General features: G+C 37.7%; 1 protein-coding gene across 1 annotated transcript in view; it reads left to right on the top strand.

The window, feature by feature from the left end:
* LOC308684147 (galactose-1-phosphate uridylyltransferase-like) overlaps positions 1–14,312 on the top strand; it is a 132,919-nt gene extending 118,607 nt beyond the window's left edge. Inside the window, exons 10-11 of the mRNA XM_081355252.1 lie at positions 6,471–6,625; positions 11,515–14,312. Of these exons, the coding sequence (XP_081211378.1) occupies positions 6,471–6,625; positions 11,515–11,595 (236 nt within the window). The 3' untranslated portion in view covers positions 11,596–14,312. The remainder of the gene's footprint in view (positions 1–6,470; positions 6,626–11,514) is intronic.
* Positions 14,313–14,973: the final 661 nt, after the last annotated feature.

Genomic DNA, 14,973 nt, shown 5'->3' with positions numbered 1-14,973 from the left:
CGCGATTTCGGTTTCATTTCGCACATAGCCTACAGCCCTTATAATCATAGATGACGCCACAGGTTTTTATTTAAAAGAAAGAGCGTAGCCTACGTTTGTATGTAGGCCTATGGGCAATTTATATTCACAATACTTACTAAAATATAATTAATATCATTTTATCGCATTTGTATTAGTTGGAAGAGTAAAAAAATAAATAAAAAATCGGTCGGTCGGTCTTAACGCAAGTTTACAACCGGCAAGTCGGTCGGACTAAAAGGGGGAAAAAAAATAATTGGGTCGTTCCTAAATTGACAGGGTCGGACGGTTTGCGGCAAACAAGAATATTGTTAAGGATGGCCTGACTAAAACACATATTTGCGTAGCCTATGTGTAATGGTAATTTAGACATACAAATATTGCACATATTTTTCATCCGCTACCCGCCCGCAAGGAATTCATTATCCGCCCGCGTCCCCACCCGTGAATTTTATCCACCCGTTTTAGCCACTTTTATGTGGGTACCCGTCCTGTTGCAGGACTCTGCGCCGACCATTTATCCCGTCGTTAAACTAGCAAAAGTGAATTCGGACACTACCTAAGTGCGCTTCCGCCGTGCGCTTTAGACCATCGTTAAGCAGTTGCATAAAAAAACACCCTAAAAAAACCCTAAGCAATCACATTTTGGAAAGACCAAGTACCACTCATATATTCTTCAGAAAACAAAAATCTAGTCTTAATGCATCTGTAAACGTCCTAATTAATTTTCTGTACTTAAATATGTCAGTCTTGTTCCCATGAGCACAACAGATTCCAGCAGAGGCAAGCCTCATCGTGAGAGTCTCAATGTCCTGACCTCCTGATGCTAGATAACATCTGGAATCTGATGGACAGGGGGTCTGACATGGTCCTGATGAACTCAGTGATTGTTCAGGACATGGTCGGCATGTCCACCTCCTACAGTGTGTGTGAGCGAGTCTCCTCAGATACAGATACCTTATGAAGAGAGCTGGAGATTTTATTGAGAGGATAATGTTTCTCTTCACTCAGTTATAAAGAGCCAAGTCAGAGGATTACAGAAAGTGATGAGTGCAACCTGTCCAGGACATATTTCACTCCAAAAGCAAACATAGGAAATAAGATGTACAAGCCCCAAGCTTCACTTTCAACCGTTTTTAGTTTTAGGAGACCTCGACTTTGATTTAATGTTTGGAAAAGTGGAAAGTCACATTTAATAAAGGACGCCAGTACACATCGTGTCCCATGAAAAGCTTGTTATTTTGTTTCCAATGGAGCTCATTAGTTTGGGGAAAGGAAATATTTGTTTTTGTTTTTTTGTCACTGAAGGCACAAAGGCATTCTGATGAGCCGGGGAGGTAGCGTTAGCGGGCTAATTAGCGCAGCTCTGTTGTGTGTTAGCAGCATGGCAACTTTTACCGTTAATGAGACACTCTTGCTGATGTCACCTTCTGGTCTTACTTAATTTGGTTCCTTGAATAAGTTTTACTTTTACAAATATAGTTAAAATCTTCTGGCTGAATACAAGGCTTTTCACACTTGAAATAGTTCATCATTCTAAACCCCGGGTAAACGGAGCCCTGGGTTATCTTGCTTCACGTTTCACACTGCTCGTAATTTCCCTGGTTTAACTACGAACCCTGGGTGTTCATAAACTGACTTTTCACGTTGTACGTTCTTAAACTTGTTTAATGTTCTTATTTGCATATTTGCAATGTCAGTATCATTGATTGGACGAATGTAGCATGCAACATGTTAACTAGGGCTGATCGATTCTGAAATATCTGGAATCGACTCCGGTTCCTCGTTCTGGAATTGGTGGACTCGATTCCAAGAATCGATTTCTCACTGTTGTTTGGAGGAACATGTTCACCTATTCTTGCGTGTCCACGTAATATGAAGTCTCATTTTTAGATTTATAAATCAATATTTATCTTGTTTCATTCTTCATCGTAGATGGGTGTTCATAGAGCCTTTTGCTGTGCATTGTGGAATTAAATTCTCCTTGAAGGATAGATACACATCAGTGTCATTTTATTATCACTGAGATACTATTACTTTTTTTATTATTATTATTTTTTAAATTAGTATTTCATCAATATTTTTGTATTTGTATTATCCTTTTTTTTTTCATTTTAGATTTTAGTAATTTTCTTGTGTGCTTTTGTCATTTTTATTAGTTTGTGTTTATATATTTATTTATTTATTTATTTTTGGGGGGGCGGGGCAAATGTGTCTAGAGTTTTTATTCTAGTTTTAGTTATTTAAGTACAGTACATCAAATTAAACTAAATGAAAATTAGAAATCTTGGCAAATACCTGAAATAAAATGTTTATTTTTTTTCAAGTAACTATTTATTTATCTTTTATGATTTTAGTTTTATTGAACAGAAATAATCATGCTACACTGTATCTTCAGAATTTTTCCTATAAAACTTCAAGACCAATCGTCTACATAGGCGGCTCACTGGGTTTTGTAACTTGGCTCATAAGAGGGTTTGGTGACACCATCAGAAAAGGAAAATTGTTTGAGACGATGAAGCAAATCCTTTCCTTTTTCACATTTATTTTATTTTATTTTATTCATATCTTTTTTTTTTTTTTTTTTTTTTTTTTTTCAGTGGGGAAAGTTATAAAATAATGTTTACCTCCAACAAAGACCTTTTAATAATGATCCTCTATAATAGCAGATGAAGGAATATCGAGGTACGTAAATTGAAGGCTAAAAGAAGAGAAAGACCACAAGATCAGCAAGAGCCAGTTGGCTTTCAGTCTGTTTAGGCACATCCAGCATGTAGAACAGGTTTTAGCTTCCACCACTCAAGGCTGGAGCTTAGTGTGGTCTGTATATAATAAACAGCTCCTCTTTTACAGCAAGAAATGTAATGCATTTCATTTTGAAAATTTAATCAGTATGTTGGAGGCCTCTTTTATGGGTTCATATATTTAGCTGGAGAACCAGGATAAACAGTCATGGCACATTATTTAGACTGTAGAAATTACCAGCCAGTCTCTGTAACTAGTGGAACTTTTCAGCCCTGAAATCCTGCTTTTCCTGTCATTGAAGTTGTTTGTGTTTTGGACAATTCTGCACAGTGGTGCAAATTGAGCATTATTAGATAGCTTCAGTCTTTTCCAAACAAGTAAGCATATATATACTTTTGTGGATAAGAAATGTGAAGACTTTAATTGAATGAAAGCTCTAAAAGCATCCCTTGAATTCAGCTTGCCTTATTATTTAGCTAATCCATGTTCATCATGGAGGGGACATATTTCTGTTTACACAAAAAGAGTTCTTATTTTTGTTAAGAGCAAACTTCATATCAACTTTGCATTATATATTAGTGAGAGTCTGCTCTGTTTTGATGCTCTATTGTCACTGCTAATGAGGCAACCGAAATTAGTAGTGCTTCAGCCTTGATTTTAATTGGTGGTTGCGAAAGCAAAATGTGTGTGTGTGTGTGTGTGTGTGTGTGTGTGTGTGTGTGTGTGTGTGTGTGTGTGTGTGTGTGTGTGTGTGTGTGTGTGTGTGTGTGTGTGTGTGTGTGTGTGTGTGTGTGTGTGTGTGTGTGTGTGTGTGTGTGTGTGTGTGTACTATTATACATAACTATACTATTATAAATATTAAAAATATACAAAACATATTGGAGAAAACGCACATTTGTGCAACTGGACTTTTGACTAAAATATATTGAAGTTATTGACTTGATGATACTTGTGACAACTTCCTCATGCGAAAACTAGCCCTTGGTCTTCCCTTTCTACTGTTTGAAAGAGCACACACACACACACACATCCATAATTACCACTCATCCACTTATTTGCTGTATCGTTTTATTAATCTTACATATTTGACTTGTGTTCCTGAGTGCAAATAGACTTCAGCAAAAGTTGGATGGTTCATTAATATTCAGCGGTATTCGTGAATCATGATAATGGTACATGTTAGGCGTATGAACAATCCAATTGCATGCAACGTTCCCAATTGTATTAGTAGCGATGACATCACTATAATTGGTAGATAGACATGGAATGTCTTGTAGAGCTCAGCTCACCAAACTTGATATTCTTGGCCATTGTGCCGAGTGTTTTTACAAGTTCAGACTGTTTAAATTAGGTACAGTGTTGGAGAATCTGAGCCTTTTATTATTTTCACTGGCACGGATGAAAATGGCCGCTAGCCAGCGATCTCTACATACCTTCGCACTGCATTGAAGTAACCCCTGAGAGCCGAGAGCCAAATGTAAAGCAGGAACGTCAACAAACTCGGGAAGAAACTCAAGACGGGCCAAAAAGAGATATGTGTGTGCATGTGAGTGCTGGGAAGCAAGACCCCGATCCAAACCCTGTAACATCCAGCTAGCATGAGGCGGTCGAGAAAATGCCAGTAAAGGAAATGAACAGCCGTTTCACTGGAGCAGTCAGGATGAATCTGATTTAACTTGCATGATACGCTTTTCATTCATTACATGGGGATAAGAGAGGGGGATCTGGGATTGGGCAGACAGCCAAACCACTGGTTCTCACAGCCATTTTATAACTTAATATGCACCGTGAAACCTTACAAGAGATGTCTCACATGCCACTGGCATCCGAAGGTTTGCAGGCCTTGTTATTGTACATCGGCCGGGTTCTTAATGAAGGATTTAGTTGCTGTGGTTTGTTCTGTTCAGCATATTCAGCTTTGATGTACAGCCACATACACTTCTTTCACTTGTAAGATAGATGGATGCCAAGTCAATTTGATCGGAATGAATTTTTGACTTTTTTGAAGGGGTTCTGAGAATGACCACCATCGGGATAGCAAGCATTTTTGCTGAAAATGAAACACATAGTAAACTTAATGAGCCACTGCGTGCTGCGTCTTAACTTCTTAATGGGAACGACTGAACTTTCATTTCTTTGCAAAGATCTCATCTGTTCAGTCGATAGAGGTCGTGACATCATTCTAGAATTAAAGTGAATTTAAACTTGACCCTATTACTTTCTTAATAAATGTTCTTGGTCTTATTTTATAGAGTTCATCATGGAAAGTTATTCCAAAAAACGTTTGTCTTTGTAATCTTTCGTCGAAATAATAACTTGGTCTAAGGGCAAATGGCAGCTATTTTATTATTGTAGGTAATCCTTTCTGTTTTATGCAGTGGTTTAAGGCCCTGATATACTCACAGAGGGGTGAAAAGAAGTTTGAAATACCTTTGCTGTGATATACTCTTAGCAAACATCCTGGCGCCGTCAGCCCTGCTGAGAACAGAGTTTAGATGAATATGTGAATATGTAAATATGTGCTGCGCTTTCCTCTCAATAACAAAATAAACACATCAAAAATGACAGCGGTGAGAAGCATCTGATCATAGTGATGTGGATATATTTGTACCAGATAAATGTTCAATATTAATGTGTATGCACCAAAAGCGGAATGAAACAGCACTACTCGTTGATTTAAACTAGTTTTAAGCCAGATGAAACACGAGAAACACTGTGCAAAATGATGCAGTGAGAGGGCGTTTAAATCTTCAAATCACCATCATTTAACTTGGATTTACTGTAATAACACTAACTGCACCATGGTATGTGGCAGAATGTGGGACATTCATATCGAATTTTATTATTTAATGTAGACATGCAGGAGTAATGTGATAAAGCTATAGCATTTGTGCATTTATACTATGTTTTTCATACAAATACCATAGAAACCATATACTGTAGTTCCATTTTACCATGGTACAGTAGCTAGTTGCTATATGCAGGGTTATCATGACCTAAATGTATGCTACTATGGAAGAGCAATGGTTAATTTTAATAAAACTCAAATAATATTTACATTTTACGAAATAAAATTACAATAACAATTTTTATAGATGTTACTGTTTTTGTTAATGAACATAAATTTACATCTGTATCTTAACTCAAGCTGCTGTCAAATGTGAATTTCTAAATGCCAAGACATGTAATAATATTAATATTGCTGCCTGCACTGCAAAATGTGCTGAAGATACCCGTCATCAAAGTCAGGCACCGCAAATCACCCGTTACAACATGCAGACACTAAGAAATGTATTTTTCTTGTAAGATATTTATTTTGTTAAGGAAAAAGTGTATTGTGAATTTCACATGTTTGGCAAGTATTTGTCATGTTCTCTAGTTTAAAACCACAATTAATGGTCTGGTTTCTACAACTTTCACTTAGGAGAAAAATGTAATTGTGGTCACTTTTTTGGCCATATCTCCCAGCCCTACTTGGACTACAATTTCATTCGCCCCACAATCCACTGCAAACTCGCTTTTAGGTCTGGCTCTATTTTCTCATTTAAAATCCATTTCCATTTGGGAATATGTCACATTATGGAAGAAAATTGGGTTGGGAATATGTTGTTTTAAATTGAAATTGAATGTAGATATGATGATGCTCTAAATATTGTCCAATAACATTGCTTTATGTGTGGTAACAGTTGTGGTCTGTTACACTCCAGGGGCTCCGACGGGAAGTTATCTAAAGGAAGACATGAGCCACTGGCAGCTACACGCTCACTACTATCCTCCTCTACTGCGATCCGCAACCATACGCAAGTTCATGGTTGGATATGAGATGCTAGCCAATGAACAGAGGGATCTTACACCTGAACAGGTATGTTTTCTGTTTTCTTTAGCATGGTAAACAAAAAATACGGTAGCACTTTATTTTACAGTCAAGTTCTCTATGTACATACTATGTACTTATTATGTACTTATTATAGTGATATTGTAATAACTGTGTAATAACTAGGTACTAACCCTGAACCTACCCTGAAACCCTTAGTACTTTCTTTGGTAAGTACAATGTAAGTACACATAAGTGCACATACGGTAAAATAAAGGGTTACACTTTATTTTAAGGTGTCCGTGTAACAATTTAAGTACTGAATAATAATAATGAACTGTATGTACTTACTATAGGGTTATGATTAGAGCATGGTTTAGGTTATTAAGATAGTAAATGTAACGCGTGTAACATACACTGTAAAATAAAGTGTTACCAAATACAACCAAATTTACCGTGTTTACAATAATGTGTTCTAATATGTTCTCGCATGTTGTTGTTGTTATTATTATTATCTTTTAATTTTAACATATCTTATCAGGTTTTTGGCTTTTTGTAAATATGCATCTGATCATAATGATCATATTTACAGTAATATTTCTTAGTTGGCTCACTAAAATGTGCATTGTGCACAATATTTATAATAAATAGTATTTATAATATATATTCTTTTGATTTTAACATAACTCTTAGCAGACATTTCGGCTCTCTGTAAACGTGCATCTGGGTCTGCTCGCTTGATAAGAAATAAAAAGAGTAAGCAATGTCCTGTTTGGTCGTAAAATCTGACAATACCGTTTGGATCAGGTCACAGGTTCTCGTTTACAGGCTGGGTTTGGGTTTCAATTTAACGCCTTGGCAGACCTGTTGATTGTATTCTTCTCCTGACTCAGGGGTGTTTTTATCTGTCTTTCCACTACATTTAGAGCCTCCACTAAGCTTTAGTTCTCCAATTATTCCTAGTTCAACACCCAAGATGTAGATAACCTTTTTCTTAATGCCTGCTTTTTATGACCTAACATTACTCTGCCCCGTTTCTCCAAAGACACAGGTTATAAATGGCTTCTGAAGTGGTTTTCCCGACAGCCGATGCTGTCAGATTTTTAATAATTGGATAGTGAGGCGACTTTTGTTGTTTATCGCAAGGAGTCTTAAAGCACTGTTATAATGTCACGCTTATCAGTTTCTGACTTCTTCTTGCGGTACTGAGCTACTGTCCTCAGTACCATTGGAAGAATGCAGCGTTCATTTAATTCACAATGACTCATATTTCCAGGACTTCTGCACCTATTTCACCTGCTTCATTAATGTGTCCAGTCATGTGGGACTTACTTCCACCATCTAAGTGTTTCTGTCAGGCATGCCCAGGCCAGGGTGACCCTGCTCAGTCTGACGCTGTCAAGTGAGGGAAGGGGAGCCGAACAAGAAATTGAGTCCCCTATTTTCCTGTCTCACTGGCCGCCGAAGGGAGGATAAGGGTGCAGCACGTTACGCTCTTGATTGATGCCCATCTGGATGTATTGATTGATAGCTTGATCAAATTACAGCCTTCCATCCGGAGGTTGTCAGGACACTGGCCGTCAACGCTGATCTGTCACGCTGTGACTCTGTCCGTCACACAGACTTGGGTCCAATCACCCCCTCCCGACAGCAATCCGAGCCCTTTTCACACTCCTCGCAAACCCATTTCCCCCCTAGCTTGTCCACCTGAATGTGAAATTTATCAGCAGGCGGTGAGCGTTATCAGTCCTAAACCAGGACATCTGTTTTTCTCCGAGCTAAACGAGCGAGAATGGTTTGGGCTGCGATAAATTGGACTTTTGGTTATCTGTTGACCTGACCTCTGTCTACTGAGCTGGGTTGTGATTGGTGGGGAATTCAAAGCCAAGTTAGAGTGAGAGCACACTGGAGTGACCAGTCACGATTTTACAAGCCAATATTGTGCTCCCAATGGACTCTGGACTCAGTGGTTCACCTCACAATACTATATTTATGTTCTTACACCAACTATATTTATGTTCTTAGTATTTTTGAGAAAAGAGATTCAAGCCTATGAGAAGAAACTGATGAAACTGAGATAAGAATATAATTGGTTGCACAAGTTATCTGGCTGCTTATAGTCATTAATGTTTTTGACAACGAAGTTGAAGTTCAGAAGTTTCAGACACTGATTTGGTGAGTCACAGATAGACATATTTTAGCTTGAGTAAAGGCTCATTCACATAAAAAACTATAACGATATTTATAAAGTTTAAATAATCATTCTAATTCTATGAGAATATGGAAGTCCGCACCACAAATAATGAAAATTATACAGTACCAGTCAAAAGTTTGGAAACATTACTATTTTTAATGTTTTTGAAAGAAGTCTCTTATGCTCATCAAGCCTGCAGTAAAAAAAAAAAAAAAAAAACAGTAATATTATGAAATATTATTACAATTTAAAATAATGGTTCTCTTTTTTAATATATTTTAAAATGTAATTTATTTTTGTGATGCAAAGCTGAATTTTCATCAGCAAGTACTCCAGTCTTTGGTGTCTTATGATCCTTCAGAAATCATTCTAATATGATGATTTGATACTCAGTTATTATCAATGATGGAAACAGTTGTGCTGTTAAATATATTTTTTTGGAATACTTTTTTCAGGATTCATTGATGAGTAAAACGTTAACAGCATTTATTCATAAAAACAGCATTTATTCAAAATAAAAACATTTCTAACAATATAAATCGTTACCATCACCTTTTATCAATTTAATGCATCCTTGTTGAATTAAAGTACTAATTTCTTTAAAAAAAAAATAGTTATTGTTCCCAAACTTTTGAACGGTAGTGTATATTGTTACAAAAGATTTCTATTCTAAATAAATACAGTTCTTTTTAACTTTTTACTCATCAATGAATCCTGAAAAAGTATCTCAGGTTATAAAAAAAAAATATTAAGCAGCACAACTGTTTCCAACATTGATCATAAATCAGCATATTAGAATGATTTCTGAAGGATCATAAGACACCAAAGACTGGAGTACTTGCTGATGAAAATTCAACTTTGCATCACAAAAATAAATTACATTTTAAAGTATATTAAAAAAGAGACCCATTATTTTAAATTTTAATAATATTTCATAATATTACTGTTTTTTTTTTTTTTTTAACTGCAGGCTTGATGAGCATAAGAGACTTCTTTCAAAAACATTAAAAATAGTAATGTTTCCAAACTTTTGACTGGTACTGTATGTTAGAAACACGTTAAGAATTTTTTTTTCAGCTGATGAATGATATAAATCATTGACAGCCAATCAGAATCCACCTGACTTTAAAAAGATTGAGCATTTAAAGCAGCAGATGACATAACTGCAGCATGCGTAAAATAAACGGTATAATTATTAATAATTTTAATTATATAAATTGTGTATAAATCGTGCATGTGCTGGACACTAATAAATGTATCGTTACAGGTATGATATATATGTTTTGAAATAGCTTTTGTTATGTCAAAATAACAAGAAAATTAAGTCAAGATTTTGAGACTAGGCAGAACAAAGTAATAATGCTTTTGGAAACGCGCTGCAAATACTCTCAACATTTTGTAACGTGTTTCTGTATTTGGTTGCGTTGTGAGTATTTGCAGCGTGTTTCTGAATTTATCTGTGTTGTGAGTATTTGCAGCACATGTTTTGCCAAATCAATGAAGATGTTTTATTAATTTGCCGGTGTTTTTTTCTATCATGTGTTTTCTTCAGTTGCAGCTCGGCCACCGTGTCTTAGGGGCTTCAGTAGATTCCCTCTTTTGAACGTTTGAAACGATAATTTATTGATGACAGTGATTCAAGATCCTACATAATATCATTAGTCCAGATTTGAATCCAGGTTGTGCACCACTGCTCAACAAGTCAAAACTCACAAATGTCATAGCCATATTTAGAGTTTGCGTATCATTGGTTCCTAACTGGTTCCTGGCGTGCACAAGCACATATTCATACTGTATGCGCTTATTGCCAAGTATTACGCAGGGATGCTAGGGTAATGCGGTGGGCGCTTTTTTTTACTTTGGCGCTCAAACGTCAGGCTTTCGTTTGGAATATCGTGCTGAACCTCTGGGGCGATTTAATGTGCTGTAACATTTATTATGGCTTTATGAATGCGGCACTCCCATTGCGAGCCCAGCTGCCAGTGTTTATGAGACTGACCTCTCACTCAACGGCGGCAACAGCCTCCATCAACCCGTGCCACAGCAGCAGTTGCAAAGGAATTAAAGTGTTGTGGCTGAGAGATTGGATCAGGAAGTGACACAGCCGCTAGGAGGTTTAATCACACCCCTGCAGGGACTTATCTCAGGAGAGAGTGGGCGACTGGTGGTTCCTCCACTGTGAGCGCTAGACATGAATACTGAGTCTGTCATCGCTGGAGGGTCTGGGTCACACTGTGTGTTTTTCATAATGTGCTTTCACAGCAATCTGCCTTTTTTGCTACAGTTTTATTTTTCGAATTTATGTCTCTATCCCAGCAAATTGTGGTCCAAGCACTTCTAGAGAACTATATAGGGGAGACTGGAGCAAGTTGTCACTTCAGTAAATATTTTTCAGGACAGGTTTATTTTATGTAAGTTAGTTTCTGCTAAATCTACAAAATGATCTACAAAAATATCTATTCAACATTTCCACCATTATTAGCAAAGACAAAATATACCGCTCATTGAACACATTTTGGGGACGTTATTTTAAATTGTAATACATTTTCACAATATCAGTTTTATTGTATTTTTTATCAAATAAATGTTGCCAGTAGGCATAAGAGACTTCTCTCATAAACATTTAAAAAAAAAATCTTACTGACCCCAAACTTTTGAACTGTAGTGTGCAGTATGTGGTTGTTGAGTGCCTACAGTAACTTTCTTCTTTCTGTCTCTCTCTCCCTTTCCCCCATTTCCACAGGCTGCAGAACAGTTGAGAAAGCTCAGAGAGGAACATTATAAGGTGGAAAAAACAGAAGGTGAAGGAGGAATGGAGAACTAAAAGAGTGTGACCTGTCGGCCACCTTCTGTGTCCAACGGCCAGATAATGAGAACATAAAACTGAGAGAAACAGATGGAGCTGTAAGACGACTCATCTGTTTTAGTGTAAAGAGTTTAAAACTTGAGCTAACTACTTTCTGATCCCCCTTTTTTTCTTTCGATTGAGTTAGAAGATAAAATTGTCTCCCAAGTTTCGGTTTAGGGCTCTAAAGGCCAAACCACGGGAGCTGGTAATTGCTCAGTTGAGAGCCAAAGTGATTTTTCAGAAAAGTTTGAAATGACAGTTGTAATCTTTGCTTATACTGAATGCGATTTCTATGGCTTAATATAATGCTGTATGCTATTTCTATAGCTTTAAATTCTTTAATAACATTTTTTTTTCCTTTTTGGCCAAATAAATTTGGGAAGGAAACATTGCAAACAATGGAAAAGTGTGCTTTAAAAGTGCTTGGAAACTATTGGAAAAGATTTTCACTGAGTGAAAAAAATGAATGAATGAGGCATTTATATAGCGCTTTACTATGTACTACTGTACACCCAAAGCACTTTACAGTCATATCAGGGGGTCTCCCCTCAACCACCACTAGTGTGCAGTATCCACTTGGATGAAGTGACGGCAGCCACAGACCAATGGCGCCAGTGCGCTCACCGTACACCAGCTATAGGTGGAGAGGAGAGAGAGGGAGTGATCGAGCCAATTGAAAGAATGGGGATTATTAGTAGGAGGCCATGATTGATAAAGACCAATGGAGGGAATTTGGCCAGGACACCGGGGTTACACCCCTACTATTTACAAGAAGTGCTATGGGATTTTTTAATGACCACAGAGAGTCAGGACCTTGGTTTAACGTTTTACCCAAAGGCTGGTGCTTGTTACAGTATAGTGTCCCCATCAATAACCCCCTGCTGGCCTCACTAACACCTCTTCCAGCAGAAACCTAGTTTTCCCAGGAGGTCTCCTATCCAGGTACTGACCAGGCTCAACCCTGCTTAACTTCAGTGGGCGACCAGTCTTGGGCTACATGGTTATATGGCTGTGGCATAGTGCCTTGCAACACCCTAGAAACCACCCTAACAACCACAGAACACCATAGCAACCGCCTAACAACACCTTAGAACATCCTAGCCACCACCTAAACACACAATATAAACAACCACCCACAACAACCTAACAAATACCTAGCGACCACTTACAACTTAACAACTGTATAACTCTCGGGCAACTACCCATGGAACTCTATACACCATAAACCAACACCTTAGCAACCATTTAGAAAACATAGTAACTCCCTAGAAACACTCTAGCAACCATTAAGCTTCTATGCAGAACACCTTAGCAACCACCTAGAACACTTAGCAAAATCCTGGAAAATCCCCTAACAACCACTTAAAAACACAGTATAAATCACTTAACTGTCTCTAACAACCTGCTATAACAACCTAGAAACGACCTAGCAACCACCTACAACTTAGCAACTGTCTAACATCTCTCAGGCAACTACCCAAAATATGCAAACACCTGAGCCATTTAGAACACTCTAGCAACCATTTAGCTTCCATGCAGTACATCATAGCAACCACCTAGAATGCTTTACCAACTGCATAACTAGCAACACCCTAGCAACCGCTTAACAACTCCTTAGAATTTCCTAGCTACCACCTGAAAACACAGTATTAATCACATAACCATGCCTAACAACCACCCAAAATAACCTAGCACCCACCTATAACTTAGCAACTGTCCAACAACTCTCAGGCAACTACCCAAAACACCCTAGAAACCATTTATCTTAGAAACCACCCCAGCATCAAGTTTTGCGCAGACAAGCACCACTTCAACTTTCTTCTGAAAATGTCAAATCCAGTCAAATGTTCTTTTATTCATTACTAGCAAGAACTTTCTATAGTACACACCGGCAAGGTCTAAGCTTGCTTTCTGTAGCCGTTAAAACAGCGAGCGTAATTCACGGCCTCAGGACTGCTTGCTTAATGAGGGAAATGTGTTCAGCGGATCAGTTTTCCTTTTCCTGCGCCGCACCTGCCGAGCTGCAGTTCCGTTTATGCCAGCGTTCAAATGTCTGACATTGAGAGGCGAAACGTTTTTCTTGTCAAGCCAATTTACAGTGGCATAACAGAAGGTCTCTCCCACGCCAGGTGCTCCATCATTCTCTCTGTCAGTGATTCTCAGTGTACTTAAGAACGTGAGCGGGCCCAGTCTGTCTGCCGCGGCATCCATCTGCTCAGGTGTCTGTTGTCGCAGAGAACGAGGGGTGAGGATCGTTCAGAGCAGACGCCGGGGACGGGTGAGCTCTTCAACATGCTGTGGTGAAGCCATGAATCATGAAGAAACTAAATTTGGGTTCACTGTGCTTTTGTTGTTGTAACACTGGAAAGGAAGTTCATAGAAAATTGTTCCCTCAAATTGGCTGCATTTACACTGTAAGGTCTAATGCACATATCCCACATTTTGACATTATTTCCCCCATCTGTTTACATTCACACATCGACGTAACTGACTGTGTTTACATTAATACCCAGTCAGACCGTGCAACGCTGTGCTGTCCAAATTGATCTGCACAAATTCTTTCAGCGCTGTCCATTGGGCTTATGTTGACATTGGTGTGTACCATGTTATTTAGTCCCTCTTTTGGACCATGATAATTGACACAATTGACACTGTCCTGATGTATTATAAAAATAAAATAAAAAGCCTCATCTAATTAAGTAGTTTGGCAAAATCTTTCATATTTTTTTAGGAAAAAACAAGAAGCACTTTTGTTAAAATGTTATAAATATTTGAAAATGTGCGCCATGCAAAAGAAAAAAGAAAGAAAAAGAAAATGATGAAGAAATTTTATAGCAGACCCTTAAGTCTCTTAAAATATCACATCATTTGACAGTTTTATGTTAATTCAGGTTTTAAAGTTAAAATCATGTTATTTGCCCAAAGAATATTCATCACAAATATTATATTAAAGTAAATATATTTCAGATAATATTTAAAATATATTTAAAAGTTATATTTACATTACATTTAATCATTTAGCAGATGCTTATATCCAAAGCGACTTACAAATGAGGAGAACAATAGAGGCAATCAAACCAACAATAGGGCAACAGTATGCTAGTGTTGTGACTAGTCCCAGTTATTCTAGCACAGTACACATAGCACAGTATACGTAGCAATATTATTGGGTCAAGTGATCATCGATCACAACTGTCCTGGATGGAGTTATGGTTGATGAACCCAGCTGAATGGAGAAGTTGTGATGAAGTGTTGGGTTGGCAGGGACGACAAGCAGTTCTGTCTTTGCAAGGGTAAGTTGAAAGTGGTGGTCCTTCATCCAGCAAGAAATGTCTGTCAGGCAGGCTGAGATAT

The sequence above is a fragment of the Scardinius erythrophthalmus genome (genome assembly GCF_964197995.2).
Source record: "Scardinius erythrophthalmus genome assembly, chromosome: 23".
NCBI classification, from domain to species: Eukaryota; Metazoa; Chordata; class Actinopteri; order Cypriniformes; family Leuciscidae; genus Scardinius; species Scardinius erythrophthalmus.
The sequence above is the reverse complement of the archived record's forward strand: the minus strand, read 5'-3'. Positions and strand labels throughout refer to the sequence as shown.